The sequence below is a fragment of the Dysidea avara genome, chromosome 7, assembly GCF_963678975.1.
Source record: "Dysidea avara chromosome 7, odDysAvar1.4, whole genome shotgun sequence".
Classification (NCBI taxonomy): domain Eukaryota; kingdom Metazoa; phylum Porifera; class Demospongiae; order Dictyoceratida; family Dysideidae; genus Dysidea; species Dysidea avara.
Window position 1 is genome coordinate 4,763,831 of NC_089278.1, and position 17,058 is coordinate 4,780,888.

A 17,058-nucleotide genomic window follows, 5' to 3' on the forward strand; every position below is an offset into this window, starting at 1 on the left:
TTCACAAGCAATTTGAATGGTAAGTAGAAGTGTGTAAATGAACATTTTAATACCTTGTATTATTGTGTATTGGACTACATGGTGTACTGGCGACGTTTACTCGACCACGTGTTGACCTATGTAGGCTGAAGAAAAGAAGGTGAATCCTAAAGCTTATCCATTGGCAGATTCCAGTCTTACCATTACTATATTAGACTTGGTACAGCAAGCTGTCAACTACAAGCAAGTCAAGAAGGGTGCTAATGAAGCAACTAAGGCACTCAATAGAGGAATAGCAGAGTTCGTTGTGTTAACTGCAGACACTGAGCCACTGGAGATATTACTACATTTACCATTGCTGTGTGAAGACAAGAACGTTCCATATGTGTTTGTGCCATCCAAAACTGCCTTAGGAAGAGCCTGTGGTATGGGCCGACCTGTTGTTGCCTGTGCTGTCACTGTCAATGAAGGCTCCCAATTGAAGCCCCAGATTCAATCACTTCAACAGTCAATAGAAAAACTACTAATTTAATACCTAGTATGTCTTTTAATATCACGTATGTTACATGTACACAAAGTTGAATCTACTAAGACACTGCGGCAATGACGATATCACTGGACCATATCCAGCTGCATTGTCAAATAGTTCAAACAGCGGAGCTGCCACCAACTTGTAATTTCTTGGCACAGAGAAAAGTGCCTTCTCAGGTAGTTGTATCAAGAACAGTCTCTTGTGTTCCTTGGGCCGTGAGCAGTGGGCTGGTATGTAGGGGTACTGAGGTGCTTCAAAGTTTGGTCTCCACCAGTTACTGACGATATCTGCAACTTGCCAGTCAGTCTGCACATCATCTGTACGACCAAGAACATTATTAACAATTCTCTTCATCCCTTCAGTGTCACTTTCTCCTTCTTCCAGCTCCCCAGCTGGCAACTTGAAGAATGTTACTCCAGAAGCACTGGGTCCTGCAGTATGTATCATTAGCTAAATGGTCTCTAATGGCTATGCATCAGCTTACCTAGTTGTAGCAGCAATACATGTGGTAAGTTATGCTCGTGAACTAATAGTACGCCTTCCACAGTATGTCTCATACCTGTAAAACATGAAACGTTGAAAAGCCTTGCTGCTCCGAGCAGCCTTACCAATTGTCTCAAACTCGCTCCTCATTCGCAGAAATCTAGCCTCTACCGTCCTATCCTTTTCATACTGAGGATCTTTGGTGCCGAATGTGTAGTTGGATAAGGGATAGAGGTTCGTCATCTTGTCAGTGAATTTTTCTAACTAATGCGCACTAAATTGGATGGCTATGGCAACTGTTCGTGCCTCCACCCAGACGTACTTTGGTAAGATGTTTATTTTATTTCATTTATACCACCTGTTTTAATTCAGGTAATTTGGCTGTTCTGCGCGGAAGATTACAGAATGTGAGTTTCTTCCACTACCACTTTCATAAAACCATAAAATTATCATTAGGTACGTTGTCACTACTCCACAGTACCAATAAAACGTGGAGCTGGTGGTCGTTCATCAGTTAGTGGGTTAACAGTAACAGTGTTTGGTGCGACAGGCTTTCTGGGAAGATATGTGGTTAACCGTCTGGGTGAGTAGAGTGCATGTCATTGCAGTTAGTGAGTGTCATATGCTCGTAATATATAGGGACATATGATTTATTGTGATATACAATTGTTGATTTGACTAGTAGCCTGTGATGAATTATTTGGACTACCAAAAAAATTGTTACTCCCAGCATGATTTGTTCCTTGAAATATTTTCTCCCTGCAATGCTATCCACATTGTTGAAATATATTTGAACTGGGGGAGTAGGTCATATTTTAGGGGTGCAAAAGTTTCAGAAAGTGGGTGGAGTTATAGCATAGCTGTTATTTTGAAATAACTCCTTTGTGGTAAGATCATAGCTATATAGGAGTCCAATTATTTTGAATGAGGGGTTCAACTTATTTCAAAATATTGGGGATGAAGGTTGGAGATTATGGCAGGCCCAAAGGTAATCATTATTACATGAGTGAGATGAGCACTGGTTGCAGACCCCAAAATTCGTAGCACTAACATACTTACAGTCCATGATAGTTTGCAAATCTGTCAGATGGTCTGCCATATAGTCTCATGCCCAGACCACTTTTTTCCCTTTTGTATTTGGATGTGGGGAAAGGAAACAAAGGTCTGGGTATGGGCAATGTTAATGGCAGCCACCAGATAATCCTGCTCCCGACATGAGAGTAAGGTAGAACAAAGGCATGCAATTAATTAATGGATGAACAAATGTTAACACTATGGGGAGCACTCTTATAAGCTGGGTGGACAGAGTTACATTTACTCATGTGGTTATTATTTACGATTTGCTGCATGTAACACTGACAGAGTTCAAAGCCTCTACATGCATGTCATTGTGGATACTATAAGTGTACACCATTAACACACCAATGGATGAAACACAAATGTGAAGTAATAATTGTTACTGTACATCATGGAACATAAGCAGTCACTAAGTGTGGCAACTAGTTCAGCATTTTTGAGGTATGACTGTCATCAGCAGCTGGATGGTAGTAGTGCTGGACTAATCAGATGTAGACTCTGCAGTCACTGCTGCTGACCTGGACACACCTCTAACTGAATGTGCTTGGTGTTAATGCCTGCTCCTGGTAACATATCACCTTGATCCAATGAGTCAGCCGTTGGGAAGTGATTGGTTTACATAGGAAAGGTAAAATGGCAAAGTTGCGCAGCTTTCCCTAGAAGTGCTACTTCCCAGTTCTTTGAGCTGCCTTGCCACAAAGTCTATGTCTCACATGTGTAGCATGATCTGGCCATGACACTTAAGGAGTTCTAGCCAGTGGGAGATCCCTTGAGAGTTGCTTGTGATAACCTGACTACATCAATGGAATGGTACTGAAGGTTTGCCTGGAACAGGTATGTAGTCTACGTACATCTAAGAGGGTTGGATTCAACAATCAATGGAGTGGAAATTCCCTTAAATGGCACCAGTTATGCCCTGCCAGGCACCAGTTATTCCCTGGCACCAGTTATGCCCTGCCAGGAAATATTGGTACCCTATTGCTCACAGCCAGTATTCTGCAGCTTGCTCAGAAAGCTCTGACTGAAGTATATTAGATGCTAGATGAAGAGCTTTGAGAGTGTGATTGGTCATAATGACCTCTCAGCAGGCTCTTGTGCTTAAGAAGGATCACACAGTTATTCCCAAATCATTCCTGGGAGTGATAATACGTAAAGGTAGGCACCCAACTTATATTAATAACAATTTGAGGAATGTAGTAGAGAATACTCTAATAGAGCAGTCACATAACCGGTGACTGCATAGGGAGTGATTGTTCTATTAGAGTATCTTGATCTTTCCCTTCACACGGAAGGAGACTATGTACTGAGGAGACTATGTACTGAGTTCACTATTCAGACTAAGCAGTGCTCCAAGAGATCATACCAAACCACTAGAAAACAATAATAGCATTCCTGAAGGGACGGGGCCTAGAACCATCATTTACCTGAACAATCAGCTGGTTATTCACAGGCATTCCCCTCATAGAGTCTTTGGACTTCACCATCAACACGGCTAGTGCCTGCCCAACATATCTGCTTCTTGGGCTTTTCAAGTTGACTCAAGAGAGCATGAAGCTTTTTCTAACAGATCATCTTCCTCAACAGATCATCCAGAACTTGATGTCCCAACACACAGCAAGCCAATCCTACAAGAAATTACTAAGAAGATATGTGCCGCAACCCTGGTAGTGCTTACAGTACAACACCACTCTGGTATAAGTACCTCACTCAGGTGGTCATCTTCACATGACAACAAAGGTGCTGACACAGTGGAGCACACAATGATATGGTAGAAATTTTCATCTCAAGGTACCAGTCAAAGAGGCTCCCTGTCTGGTTTCCAATTGTTCACTCCCAGTAAATACTCTGCCAATAACATTACACCTCTCTGGAGACACCACTGCCATAGATGTCGAGCAAGCTCTATCAAACTGGGGAATGGGTCACCCCACCCTGTTGACATAAAATAAAAATGGGTTAGCCTCACCAGCCAGCCTGTGTTTTTTTTCTATTATGACTAACCCACCAGCCAACCTGTATTTTTTTTCTTTTATGACTAACCCGCCAGCCAGCCTGTATTTTTACAAAAGAAAAAATATATATAGGCTGGCTGGTGAGGTTGAGCTTGCAAGTTAACCAACTCAATTTCTGGTCTGTCAAAAGCTTGGCTGCTGCACAACTAGTTATTGGCTATGTTACCAGACCGTCTTTTTCCCAACCAAATGAATACAGGCTGGATGGCAAGACTAAAAGTGGGTAGCAGTACCTAAACAAATGAATAACTGTGCCAACATGTGAGCTGGAAACCTGCCATTGCAACCAACGATGATGTACCTTTCCTACACTCTTATAAGCTAATCAAAACACACCGTATTGCTGATAGCCCCATACTGGAGAACTGAACGTTTCTAGCCCAGATCTCCCAACCATTTGATCATCAAGAATGGGAGAGAGAGATCATTCAAGCATCTTACGAAGGCCAATGGCTCCCTTCCCCTTGCCACTGTAAACCCCAGCCCAGTAACGAGACACCGAATTCAGGGAGACATTAATGTTGTAGCACTTGAGATGAAGGTAGGCATATTTGGAAATGTCCATGTCCATCTGAAGATGGATAACATAAAACACCCCTGGCTAAGTAAGGATCTGCCAATCATACTTTTAAAATCTCTGATTAACAATTCTTTTATTCTCAAACAACACTAAGATCCTTGATCCAAGATCAGCAATGAGCCATAGAGGACTGTGTTGGATGACTGGAACCTTCTTTGAATGACCTTATCTCAAGGTGTTATAGGTAGCAGTTGCACAGTGAAGCTAAGAGAATTGCCAGTGATGCTGTTGTCATAGTTATGACAGTTTGGAGAATGGTTGTCCTGAATTTCCTTGTTGGATTCAGTTGAGCTTGTAGATATGGCCATCCTTCCCTTGGCAGTAGCTACTGAAATGATATGGATTCAAGGAGCACATCCTTTACCATACCAGATCCTTTTATCTATATTACGGCACTACTGAACAAATCCATTTAGTCTGGAATTGATTATTAGCTGAGTACTACTTCTTTTGTACTAGCAACAGTCACCTGATGAACTGTTCCTCACAAATTATTATCACTACTTGTTTCTCTACTAGACTCTATACCTCTTCCTCTACTAACTGGCATAAATGCAGTCTGATGTTCTTGGCAGAGGAACTTCTTTGACCTTGAATTCTGGAGAAAGCATGCAAGAATTTGAAGGCTTTGGCTAAAGAGTGTCATGACAAATGGGATATGTAAACTGGCTTTTGAAGACTAGTGATCTCATGGTTCTTTTATTGCTTTCACCATTGCTGATACAGCAAAAGGAAAGGTGTCATCACATTTTTGGATTACTTACTTTATAGGTTACTGATGGTTACTTTATTTGGAAAGTGGTCTCCTATTATGTAGTGTGATCTGTGAATTTGTCTTTCCAGGTTTCTGAGAAAATTGAACATTACAAAAATGTTAGTGTTGTCATATTCGTAGGTTCTCATATATGCAATGCATTGACTACATATACAATGCAAGCTATTTCCTCTGCTACTGCCTCCTAGAGTGAATTGGGCCATTTTTTCTATGCTCAGATAACGTTTTGTTACAATAGGTTTACCACAATTTTAGCACATTCTTGTTGTGTTGTCCACCCTTTTGTGTTCAGATGCAACCCAACAAATCTGTTTCCAATATAATATTGGTTAGAATATCAGTAAATTTCCATATTGGCGCACCTCCCAGGGGTTGCTCCTCTGAAAAGACTGCTGTTATCTATATGAAGTGAATGAGTCTTTTGGTGGCCTCCTTGTAGTCTGGAATTTTATCATTAAAATGGTTTCATGTCTTGCTGGCTGAGGGTCTCTCATAACGGTTGCTGCCTCCATCCTGATTTTTGAGAGGACTTTGCTCCTCTGTCTGGGTTGGTGAGATTTGATTATCTCCATCTGTACACTGGAGAGACTTTCCTCTTCTATGACAGCTTCCCTTGAGACAACTTTGTCACAGACCCATGTTTGTCACTAGTTCTCAGGCATAAGGAGACACTATTTATGATGTCTTGAGATTGTTGAGAACAACTACATCTATGACTACCATGATGGTGTCTAGTAGTTCCAGTACTATACGAATTCTGTATTAGCTAAGTGAGCAAAAAAATAAAAAGACTTATTGGAGTGTACACTTGGAAGTGGTGACATCATTTCCATGCAGGTTTTCTGTTGATCCTGGGCATCTTGCTGAATTGCAGGAAACTAAGCCAAATATATTTCAATATGTGATCCAAACATTCTGAAATGTAATACAGTATGTCATGTTAAAAGCAGACGATGTCATGAGACATAACTACTTTCCTAACACATTAGCCATTTAGGGTTGTACATTTTACAGGTTTGTGTTACTAGTAGTTTGTGTATTGGCAGTGTTTGACACGTGTATTATAACTATGGTATGTAACCATTGCATGTGTGCTTCTGGGAAAGGTAGTATCTTAACTTTCCATCACACTGACATGTCTGCACTAATTATATGACCAACCAGGTATTGATGAAAATTTGGATGTTTTAAAAACTTGAAAGCGGTCTTTGTGGTTATTTCTAGAATTGACTTACATTGTTTCCATCCTTGTATCAAGTGTAACCAGTACGAACACAGGATAGTACATTGCAGTATCCAAGTGTTGATGATTGTGTTAAACTTCATTTTGTGTCCAGTTTTGTCTTACCCATAATGTTTGATAGTCTTGTAAACTGAAACATTAAGTGTATCAATATTTCCATCATTGTACACTTTTCATTACCATTGTGGTGGTGACATGTATACATACAGCATTTCTTTTGCTAACAATTTTAAATATTTGTGGTCTAATTATGCATATATACATAGGCCGAGTGGGTAGTCAAATTGTTGTACCTCATCGAGGAGATGAGTACTATTGTAATCATTTGAAGGTGATGGGAGATCTGGGACAGATTAACTTCCAGGTAGGATCACTATTGTAAAACATTTACACATGCTACGTATTTCAGCCATACTCTCCGAGAGATCCTGAGACAGTTTTGAATGCTATGAAATATTCTAATGTGGTTATTAATTTGATCGGCCGAGACTATGAGACTAGGTAGGTATTGTATTAGTAGATGTGTTGCTTGTTAAATTCATCCTCTGTACATTATAGGAACTACAACTTTCATGAAACTCATGTTGAGGTTCCTCGTTTGATAGCAGCAACTGCTAATTCACTTGGTATTACTAACCTCATTCATGTCTCTGCCCTAAATGCTGACCACAACTCTCCTTCAAAATTTTTAAAATCTAAGGTTGGCAAATACATTGATCTCAATAAGTTCACTTACTCCTCCCTCATTCCCTTTAGATTGAAGGTGAAGAAGCTGTGCGTGATGCTTGTCCATCAGCTGTCATAGTGCGTCCTGCTGACATGGCCGGAGAAGAAGACAAATTTCTAAATTACTATTCCTGTTAGTACACTGTAGTTGTTGTTACATTATTCATTTCCCTTCTGTTTGTAGATCTGGCAAGACTGAGGTTTGTACCAGTACTCAGTGAGGCATTCGAGATATATAAAAGTCCAATCTTTGTATGTGAGATTGTAAATACTAGGATGTTGTCATCAGTAAATTTCAGGTAGTGGATGTAGCAAAGGCAATTGTAAATGCAGTAACAGATCCACAAAGTGCTGGTAGGACTTATGAGCTAACTGGGTAAGTATAGTAGAAAATTATCTGTACCACTGATAGATGCTGTGGTTGTTTCATTTTAGTTCTGATCGACTGCTGTTAGCAGATCTAATCAACTACATACAGCAAGTCACTTACCGCCCACAACACATTGCCATAGTACCCAAACGTATTTACAAGTAAAACAAAGTGTGTTTAATGTAGTAAATGTTACCATGCTCATTACAATACACAGCCTGATTGCTTATATTTTAGAACTGAACCCGTTCTTTCCAAGGCTCACCAGAGACAAGCTTATCAGAGTAAGTTATGGCAATGATCAATGGCAGTCACTTCACATGTGCAATACAGCAATACATCTCTGATTCAAATAGCGAGGATATTCCCGGATTAGAAGACTTGGGTATCAAGCCGGTGCCACTCGAGAGTTATGCTATTCAGATAGTGCGTAGACATCGTCAACCAGACAGTTACAAGAAGACACTGGATGATGTCAAGCCTCTTAGAAAGTCATCCTGAACATGTCACCAATGTAAAAAAAAAACTACAAAAAAATTATTTTATTGTGTTTGTAACACATTTGTCTGGTTAAATGAAGTTGTGTAGTAAACAACATGGCTGTCACTGAACGCTTGTCCACCAAAGCTCCACTGGTCAGCATTAAACACAACTGAAACATAACACACAGTGCAACAACAGTGTTGAACAGTTGTTGAACTTACAAATGTCTTGTGGTTTTAGTGTCACAAACAAAGATGTGTCACAGTACATTACACAATCTAACGATGGCTCTACTCTCAGCTTCAAGTTACCATCCAGAATTGCTATTGCAATCCAGTTGTGTTCAAGCATTTCCTAAAAAGAACACACTATTAGTGTATTTTAATAAGTTAGTAGTACCTTAAGGAGGCCACCAGTGCCCCATTGACTGCTGACAGTAAACAAGTACTGATCTGACCATTCTTTAAATATGGAGTCAAGATTGGGGGTTAGGGAACGAAATGAAGTGGTACTATCTGGGCACTCCTGCCTACAACAATGTAATACACTGCATATAGCACACACATTAGTTGTACCATGTCACTGTCCAAGGAGATTTGTCATGAATCAAGCTCCCCATGAACAAATGGTCTACACAGTTTACACCATTATCAGAGCAGCTCTCCATGCACACAAGTGGAGGAATATCACTGTACTCCAATAACTGCATTACATCTATAACATCATCTTCATTAATTGCACCCTCCAAAAGATAGACCTCTCTTGTATTCAAATCTTGACTCAAAGACTTTTTCAACTTGGGTTGGCCGTATCTGCAGTAGCACTCTTGTGAGAGGGGTACACTCAACAAACACTCTGTATTAAACAATCCCCACCATTCACCAATGTATGGTAGCACATAATCCACATAATGTGAACGAATGGGAATCGATATTGCATGAAAATTATTGACAAATTTCTTCATGAACAAGTCACCAGCGGGTCGATAGCAATACACGAATACCCCGAGCACAACAAGTAAGAGAAACACGGTCCAACAAGCTCTCAAAACTGCAAAGCAAAATCCACAGCAGCCTCGCCTGTGAGGACGCTTGAAGGATTCTAATTTTTCGGAAACTGCTTCTGTGAAGAGTTGATCATTGTTTACCTGGTCTCTTAACTCCTTGACAGTTTGTCTGAGCTTTTCAGCCTTTTCCATCTGTGCTCGAAATTGTTCGAATAAATTTGCGCACGAAACTATTAGATGCACCATGGAACAACCGGAGCAAAAACAACAGCAGGAAAGTATGGAGTAAAAATTTGATTATGTATGTTGTAAACATGTTTATTCGACTTAGCATCACACAAGAAAAAGTATAGAAAAGACAAACGTGAGTATATAGTGTCACGTGCGCTTTTAAGTATAATCTCACGTGATCACCATAGCATGGGATAGTGAAGACATAGACCACTGGAAAGTGGAGGGCTTCAAACCAGAGGACAATCCACATCGACTGCTAGAAGAAAGTTCTTTTGCTACACTATTTCCAAAATATCGTGAGCGGTACTTGCAGAAAGTCTGGAAACATGTGGAACGAGCTCTTAAGGAATATGTAAAGCTTTGTGCAGTGTGTGGTCACTGGACTGAATAATTTTGTTATGCACTCACAGGGTGTGAAATGTGAACTGAACCTTGTAGGAGGCAGCATGAGTGTATTTACCACTAGGAAAACTTGGGACCCTTACATCATTGTGAAGGCACGAGACCTCATCAAATTGTTAGCCAGAAGTGTGCCCTATGAACAGGTGTGTAATATACTGTTGTGTATGTGCTGGCGTCTGTTATCAATTTTATGTATGTACACACACAGGCTTTACGTGTTTTGGAGGATGATGTTACTTGTGATATAATCAAGATAAAATCATTTGTACGCAATAAGGAGAGGTTTGTGAAGAGGAGACAAAGACTGATTGGACCAAATGGAAAAACTCTTAAGGTGTACATATACACATTGGTTTGCTAAGTAGCAGATCACCTTGTGTTTGATAGGCAATCGAGCTCTTAACTAAATGTTACATTCTTGTACAAGGCAACACGGTGGCTGCGCTTGGCAGTTATGGTGGTCTTAAGCAGGTAAGTGGGACAAATAATGATACAATGTAGTGGTTGTGTTTATAGGTGAGGCGTATAGTGGAGGACACAATGAAGAACATTCATCCTGTGTACAATATAAAGGTCTGTGTCTGTCTCATATACACTGGTAATGGTTGGTGGGCAGTAGATTTTAATGATTAAACAAGAACTAATGAAGGACCCATCACTTGCTCAGGAATCTTGGGATCGTTTTTTGCCCAAGTTTAAAAAGACAAATGTGAAAAGACGAAAGTTTAAACCAAAGAAGCGTGCTGTGTTTCCTCCTCCCCCTACTGAGAGCAAAGTGAGTAACTAAGGGCAAAACCCTCAGGGTGTCATCATACATTGTTTTCCCTTAGGTTGACAAGGAATTGGCAAGTGGTGAATACTTTCTTAAGCAGCAAAAAAGAAAGCACAAGGTACGACACATGCATGGCACTGAAGTCATCTTGAGTACGGGGTATTTCTCTTTTAGGCAACAGATGAATCAAGTACAAAAAAAAGAAAGTCCTCATAACTTCATTTTTTTTTTTAAATTACAAAGTTTGAGCATTGTGATCTGGGGCAGGCTGATCAGGGTTGTTTTGGTGAACTTCCTCAACTTTAGCTTCTTCCTTGTGCTGGGCTGGCTCTTGAGATGGTTCATCTTGACTCTTCTCTTCATGTTGTGATGGTGAAGCTGTGTGTTCTTCTGACGGACCAGTGGCATCCTGGGTCTCTGCTTCGTGATGTGATGGTGCAGGAGTATCCTGTTCTGGTGGATGCTCTTGATTTCCTTGTGGGTGCTCTACTTCTCCTCGCTGATGCTCATCACCATTGTCTTCATGATGATATTCTTCATCTGGATTATCATCCCAGTCACCTGCGAGACAACATGATTGTTTAACCAAACAATACCCACATTACCATAATCATAATATTCACTCTCCCACTCCTTGAATTCTTCATCTGTGAAGGGTTCGTTCTCATCCACTATTCCTTCCCAGCTTTCATCATCATTTTTCCACTCATCTTCTTCAGTATACCTAACCACAAAATATTTTTATATAACTAATTTTGAAAGGATGTTTATAGCAAAACAATGTAAAGGTGTATTACATAGACAAGGCCTCACCCAAGAAATTCGTTTATGGACAAGAGTCCATCTCCATTGCGGTCTATCTCCTTCATTACATGCTCTCTCATACGAGACATTTCCTCATACAGTTCAGTTGGGTCACTGTTTTGTCCATAGATCTTCCTCACTTCAACTAGAAACATTGCTTCCAACTCCAAAGCATCAAGCATCTGGTCTCCATTAGTATCTGCACGGAACAAAAACATTAATTTTGGTAATGATAGGTTGATATAACTAACCATGTATGCGGAAGAAAGTTCGAGGCTCAAACTGATCTTTTTCCAGGCCATCTTCCTCCACCCATACTTCTTCCATTTGCTCCTTGCTCCCAGGATGGTGTAGTTTCTCATGATCCTTCGCCTCTTCTCTCTCTTTTTTAAATCTACAAACAACTGGACCATACACACTAATTGTCACAGGGGAACTACATACTTTTCTTCTGCATCCAAGCGAGCCTTCTCGTCCATTTGTTTTAGCTTCTCTTTCCTCTGGTGGGCCAGTTGCATCTCATGGTGTTTAAAATTCTCATGTCTCTTTTTGTCCAGTTCATCAAGTTCTTTCTTTCGCTGGAATTAACAAATATTACACAATGAGAATGGCCTCTATTGATACACACACACACACACACACAAACAACAAAAATGGTTACCTCTGCCATTAACTTCTCAACATCCTTATCATTAAAGTGTGCTGGCAATTTAATCCCAAACTCATTTTCAAGTTTCTGAATTTCTGCCTCTTTCTTGTTAAATTTAGTACCCTGAAGGTTCTTAAGCTTTTGCAACACTCGCAGTTGTTCTACCGACTTTCTCTTCGATTCTTCCAACTGAGAGCGGACTTCATTAGACATCCTGGCAAGCTTATCACCCAAAAATCCCTTCTTGATGTCTTCATTACTTACATTGTTGAATTCCTTCCGCAAGGCTGGATTATCGTTCAGATCTTTCATTAATTCGTCAAGATATCGAACATACTCAGGGTCAGCGTCCACAGCATCTTTCAATTTTTTCTTGACGAATTTCCCGTGTGGAGAAGAATCATTTTTGCTCAATGGAGCACAAACACATACATGTATCAAGCAAACTATTATCAACCACTTCTTCATTATGCGCCTCAAGACTAAATATTACAATTAACGCACACCATTACACCTGTGTACGCGATGCTTTATAGGCGCTATAGACTATGTGCGATCTAGGGCGTGGCACTTATTACATCATTAAAAAATCACGTGAAAAACGCATCCGCCATTTTTTGAGGGCAAAAAGGAACAAGTGATGCCGTCGAGTTGCTGTGCTGTTGAGTGCCGAAATCGTTGTAAAGAGGGAAAAGTTACATTGTACACCTTCCCTAAGAATCTGGTGCGAAGAAGACAGTGGATACAAGCTATTCACCGTGAAGCTTGGGAACCAACTCAGCATTCTCGGTAGTCTCGCGTGGCCAGACCGCTTTTTCTCCGTCACGGCGCTTATCGATTAGAGATTATAAGCGCTTATAATCTCTAATCGATAAGCGCCGTGATGGAGAAAAAGCGGTCTGGCCACGCGAGACTACATTCTCGGGTCTGTGGAAGGCATTTCATTTCAGGTAGACACGGGATGAAAGTGTGTAATAGTTATACTGTAAATAATCAGAATGCTGCTTGGTTAAGTGTAATATTTTGTGAATGCACTACAACCACTACTGAAGTTTTTCTGTATTTTACAGGAAGACCTTGCAGGTTGAAATGGGATCCTGACTCTCGCAGGTTGAAATGGGATCCTGACTCTTGCAGGTTGAAATGGGATCCTGGCTCTTCGTTGATCACTACATCTACGTTAAGCCTCACGTTAATCGAGGAGTTCCAGAAACCCCGATGTGTGTGCAACCACCAGAGCCATAACTCTAGACTTTCAGGGAGTCTCCATGGGAAGTTTTCTGCTAGCAACACATAGTTAAATAATGACAACATTGACATTTAATGTGGGTGCCAAAGACACGATGTGGGTGAAGGACAGGAAAATTCATTTTCATTTGGCTTGCAGATTACACCCATCCCTGGCATAGAGAGGTAGTCTCGCATGGCCAGACCGCTTTTTTCCCCACCCAATATACGGAAAAAAGCGGTCTGGCCACGCGAGACTAATAGAGAGGCACTAGCTTACAATATTTGTAACATGTTAACAGGTAGCACCAAGAGCACCAATCAAATTGCATTGTTGGTAAATTTTTGTGATGGAGTTTCATAGATGCTACTATGAATTACGGAATATTTGAAAGAGCCAGTTTGTTATGGAGCAAAAAGTGTGTACGTAGCAGGAACTGATGTACACATGATGCTGCCTAAATGTAATGGAAATATTTCAGTATATTACTTACTTTGCTTTGCATGGGCATACCATTCTTGCTGCCACAGTTGTGGCAACATCATTGTTTAGTTATGTTCCATTGTTAAGACTATAATGCTAGAGTGACAAAGCCCTTCTTCCACTCTATGCAGAACCTAAGGATACGGAAGTTTGACTGTACATGTACAGCTTACAGCTAAACATGTACGCGTGTGTCAGTAATTTGTTAAAGCTATAGTAGTGCTCACTTCCACCTCCAAATATAGGTGGTTGAAACAGGAGCCCATTGTTATTGATTGGTCAATGCTTTTGAGATAGTTGAAGGAGCAGCTAACCACTCTAATATAACAGTCACATTTGAGTAGCTACTTGTATCAACCCAATGAAAATAGTTTAAAATACTACCTGCTGGCTCAGAGCTTACTGTCTAGAAATTCTCCTGGAGATCCCCACATGCCCCCAGAATAACATCCATGCACTTCTTTTGTAGATACTTTAAATTTCACAGGATAGAGCCGGTAATTTTCATTGCCAAAGTTGTCCCTCCCCTCACTTTTTCACCCTGCACCACCCTTGTTTCTAAATGCACTACGTATGTGCCACAGTGTATACTGAGCTCAATGTAGGCCGACTATAGCTATATATATTTTTATAAACTGACCTGCAGAAATTGCAGTCATATCACATGTACCACCTGGGAAGCAACTGAGTGCACTGATCATAGCTTATGCTCTATCAAGAACAAATAGTCTCCACACAGCCAAGAGTTAATTATTAACTCTTGTTCCAACATGTTTAACAGTTAATGGTGCTTAGAGTACAAAGTCACTGACAGTTGTTGATCTGTACTATAAACATTTAGCCCTTACTCTCTCTCCCCCTCCAGTATGAGGATTAATGGGACTTCACAAGCAAAAACTGGTGTCATTTTCTGGAGGTACTGCCATCACCTTTGAACCACTTTCCTCATTCCGGGGCATTAGCTACAAAAAGAGAATTATTTTAGTGGATGGTCCATACCTGTGGACTAATTTAGGTCATAAGTAGTGTCCAGTACTCTGATCATCATTGTAGATGAGGGAATTAAAATTGATGCAGAAATTGACAATAGAATAACTATGCCTCTAGCAAACTGTTTCTTACACTGTCCATCAAACCCATGTGTACCTGTAGTCGATTTATGGTATATAGTGAGTATTGGATGGTGGGCTGTATCAGTGTGTACATCTCACCATATAATATAGCTCAGGTTTGAGAAGAAAGCTCTACTGAGGAGGCAAGGATACTATATGCACATGGCCTAAAGTGTACATGACTATAGTATAGAAATCATTTCCCATGGTATACCCATCAGGTTTTATTATACTCTCGACATATTGTTAACATAGCAATAATTGATCCGAACCTTATGCCCAAAAATTCCACACTAAATTCTGTATCATCTGGTACCATTATTTCTGGTATCATGTATAGTACATCACAAAGCAATGCCACAACACAGAGATACATAAACAATGTTCAGAATCATGTTGAGCTTGACTTATATAGCTATATAAGGGCCATGCATTATCTGGTACATATGGTAGTGTAGTTTCTCCAATTACCATTCATTGCTTAAAGAAGGGTATAGCTATGCTTTTCTCCAGGATGGCACTAAAGGGTCAGTGTATTATGCACCACCACTCTGGAGGATATTGTCCTCTCCAAGCACCACTGCCAAAGGCCCCCCCCCCCCCTCATTCAGTTCACATAGAACGAACACTGCTGTCCTTTTGTCCATCCTCAGATGGATATGAATGTTCCTCCTGTCTAATGATGCACATACTACAGTTTAATCTGAGGGTGTCAATAGTCTACATTTGTTTATTGTACCATTTTGCTTTGAGCAGTGCAATGGACTACTCACTGCCATGGAAAATTAATAGTTTCTTAGCCGGTAAGAGTTCACATGTATATAGCACATTGATGTGTACCCCTTAGAGTGATAACTAGCTAGTTAATCTGACTTGTTCATCTAACTAGCTAGTGAAACACTTCATGGTGTTTAAACATTCACCCTCAGGGTTATCCATCTGTGTATTCATGCATGGCTCTAGATCAAGCAAGAACGAAAGTCTTCAGTATCACTAGCAGATGTCAGAAGTCTTGATATCATAATTCCCACGTTGTAGCAAACTTTATACCCTCATTTAATTGAGACACAACTCAGATTTAGAATATCCTTTTGCATTATCATAGAGTTCAACCATACATAACGTCCATAGCTACTCTCTGAGATGCCTCAATCATTTGCACGTGCTGTTTTTAAAATATAAAACTGATATACAGAAATAATATGAGATAAGTATATGATATACAAGCTGGTTTGAGTTACTGTAAACCAGCCCTTCGCTTGCATTCGATACACTCACACGATGTTGGGATCTGTATGGTGATCTTCTCCGTTTCATTTCTTGTTTCACCATCATTAGGACATTTCAAGGGCCAGTCAATTGTCGTAGCGGAGTTGCCACCCGTGATGGGTAAACAACAACTACAATCTTCTTTCAATCGAATCTCCCAAGTCGGTTCACTTCCAGGTGAGCCGGCAATCTTCTTGACTTTGGACGGTATGTGACTTGAAGGACAAAATCCACCACAAATGAAAGCAGGATGTCTCAAAGTGCACACATCTGGATATAGTCTAGAAGACGATTCTTTTAAAACCGGCATTATTTGACAGTCGAAATCCTTTGCTTTCGGCGGGTCCTGAGACAGAGCAGAGACTACAAATCCACATGTCACAAGTAGCATAGATAGAAACGAATATTTCATTATGATCACTAGTCCGAGTCACTAGTTACTATCTTCCTCACAGTCTTCGTATAGCGCAGAATGATCAGGTCTAGAGCCAGAGGAATAATTCAACGCTTTATATTATTAAATTAAATCACGTGCACTTTGTGATGATAACGTCATTGGCAAGCAGTATGGGTACTTACGCAGTTAAATGATTTATGTAGACAACACATGTTGAAATCTAGTAGTCCTCACATGTAGATGGCCTGCAGTGTATGCTGGCATGCAACAACAATGCTATAAATGCAACACTGGACACTCTACCTGAATGTTGTGACTGACTGCATATAGGTGACACTCGGTGTGACTGGTTTTTACTTTGTTGAGTTCACTTTTTGTCAGGAAGACTGATCAATGGCTGGAACAACCTACCGGATGCATTCATTAGCTAATTGTTAGCTAA

The 17,058-nt window shown here is 40.4% G+C and overlaps 5 protein-coding genes and 1 long non-coding RNA gene across 6 annotated transcripts; 4 read left to right on the top strand and 2 right to left on the bottom strand.

Moving 5' to 3' along the window:
* The first annotated feature begins 78 nt into the window (after positions 1-78).
* LOC136259898 (NHP2-like protein 1) lies at positions 79-511 on the top strand. The gene is made up of 2 exons (XM_066053452.1): positions 79-120; positions 206-511. Exons 1-2 carry the CDS (start codon positions 79-81, stop codon positions 509-511), a joined length of 348 nt encoding a protein of 115 aa, XP_065909524.1.
* LOC136260681 (cleavage and polyadenylation specificity factor subunit 5-like) lies at positions 488-1,294 on the bottom strand. Its single transcript, XM_066054507.1, has 3 exons — positions 1,120-1,294; positions 996-1,070; positions 488-942 (listed from the first exon to the last, which is right to left on the bottom strand). The coding sequence occupies exons 1-3, from the start codon at positions 1,235-1,237 to the stop codon at positions 542-544; spliced, it is 594 nt and encodes a 197-aa protein (XP_065910579.1). The 5' UTR covers positions 1,238-1,294; the 3' UTR covers positions 488-541.
* On the top strand, positions 1,153-8,372 carry LOC136260675 (NADH dehydrogenase [ubiquinone] 1 alpha subcomplex subunit 9, mitochondrial-like). The gene is made up of 12 exons (XM_066054500.1): positions 1,153-1,320; positions 1,367-1,401; positions 1,451-1,577; positions 6,948-7,045; positions 7,091-7,182; positions 7,240-7,381; positions 7,438-7,540; positions 7,592-7,659; positions 7,707-7,783; positions 7,843-7,938; positions 7,995-8,061; positions 8,111-8,372. The coding sequence occupies exons 1-12, from the start codon at positions 1,278-1,280 to the stop codon at positions 8,276-8,278; spliced, it is 1,116 nt and encodes a 371-aa protein (XP_065910572.1). The 5' UTR covers positions 1,153-1,277; the 3' UTR covers positions 8,279-8,372.
* Positions 8,273-12,640, bottom strand: LOC136259956 (nucleobindin-1-like). The gene is made up of 10 exons (XM_066053537.1): positions 12,140-12,640; positions 11,923-12,056; positions 11,730-11,872; positions 11,488-11,677; positions 11,280-11,398; positions 10,913-11,235; positions 8,836-9,554; positions 8,660-8,789; positions 8,482-8,614; positions 8,273-8,429 (listed from the first exon to the last, which is right to left on the bottom strand). The coding sequence occupies exons 1-10, from the start codon at positions 12,593-12,595 to the stop codon at positions 8,320-8,322; spliced, it is 2,457 nt and encodes an 818-aa protein (XP_065909609.1). The 5' UTR covers positions 12,596-12,640; the 3' UTR covers positions 8,273-8,319.
* LOC136260680 (KRR1 small subunit processome component homolog) lies at positions 9,708-10,931 on the top strand. Its single transcript, XM_066054506.1, has 7 exons — positions 9,708-10,045; positions 10,111-10,236; positions 10,290-10,373; positions 10,419-10,475; positions 10,522-10,677; positions 10,733-10,792; positions 10,849-10,931. The coding sequence occupies exons 1-7, from the start codon at positions 9,899-9,901 to the stop codon at positions 10,888-10,890; spliced, it is 672 nt and encodes a 223-aa protein (XP_065910578.1). The 5' UTR covers positions 9,708-9,898; the 3' UTR covers positions 10,891-10,931.
* Positions 12,641-12,644: 4 nt separating the features above from the next.
* LOC136260685 (uncharacterized) lies at positions 12,645-16,385 on the top strand. The gene is made up of 2 exons (XR_010703635.1): positions 12,645-13,077; positions 13,198-16,385. It is a non-coding gene; the product is annotated as an uncharacterized lncRNA (long non-coding RNA).
* Positions 16,386-17,058: the final 673 nt, after the last annotated feature.

Bases quoted from the DNA above. Each gene is read 5' to 3' on its own strand.
- LOC136260680 (XM_066054506.1), top strand. From the start codon at position 9,899: ATGCACTCACAGGGTGTGAAATGTGAACTGAACCTTGTAGGAGGCAGC. The intron at 10,374-10,418 runs GTAAGTGGGACA...TTGTGTTTATAG, and splicing joins GTTATGGTGGTCTTAAGCAG to GTGAGGCGTATAGTGGAGGA. The intron at 10,476-10,521 runs GTCTGTGTCTGT...GGTGGGCAGTAG, and splicing joins ATCCTGTGTACAATATAAAG to ATTTTAATGATTAAACAAGA.
- LOC136260681 (XM_066054507.1), bottom strand. From the start codon at position 1,237: ATGACGAACCTCTATCCCTTATCCAACTACACATTCGGCACCAAAGAT. The intron at 1,071-1,119 runs GTAAGGCTGCTC...CATGTTTTACAG, and splicing joins GAGCGAGTTTGAGACAATTG to GTATGAGACATACTGTGGAA. The intron at 943-995 runs GTAAGCTGATGC...TACATACTGCAG, and splicing joins TGTATTGCTGCTACAACTAG to GACCCAGTGCTTCTGGAGTA.
- LOC136259898 (XM_066053452.1), top strand. From the start codon at position 79: ATGGTGTACTGGCGACGTTTACTCGACCACGTGTTGACCTAT. The intron at 121-205 runs GTAGGCTGAAGA...GACTTGGTACAG, and splicing joins TCGACCACGTGTTGACCTAT to CAAGCTGTCAACTACAAGCA.
- LOC136259956 (XM_066053537.1), bottom strand. From the start codon at position 12,595: ATGAAGAAGTGGTTGATAATAGTTTGCTTGATACATGTATGTGTTTGT. The intron at 12,057-12,139 runs GTAACCATTTTT...TGTTAATTCCAG, and splicing joins TTGAGAAGTTAATGGCAGAG to CGAAAGAAAGAACTTGATGA. The intron at 11,399-11,487 runs GTGAGGCCTTGT...TTTTGTGGTTAG, and splicing joins TCCATAAACGAATTTCTTGG to GTATACTGAAGAAGATGAGT.
- LOC136260675 (XM_066054500.1), top strand. From the start codon at position 1,278: ATGGCTATGGCAACTGTTCGTGCCTCCACCCAGACGTACTTTG. The intron at 1,402-1,450 runs GTGAGTTTCTTC...AATTATCATTAG, and splicing joins TGCGCGGAAGATTACAGAAT to GTACGTTGTCACTACTCCAC. The intron at 8,062-8,110 runs GTAAGTTATGGC...TGTGCAATACAG, and splicing joins CCAGAGACAAGCTTATCAGA to CAATACATCTCTGATTCAAA.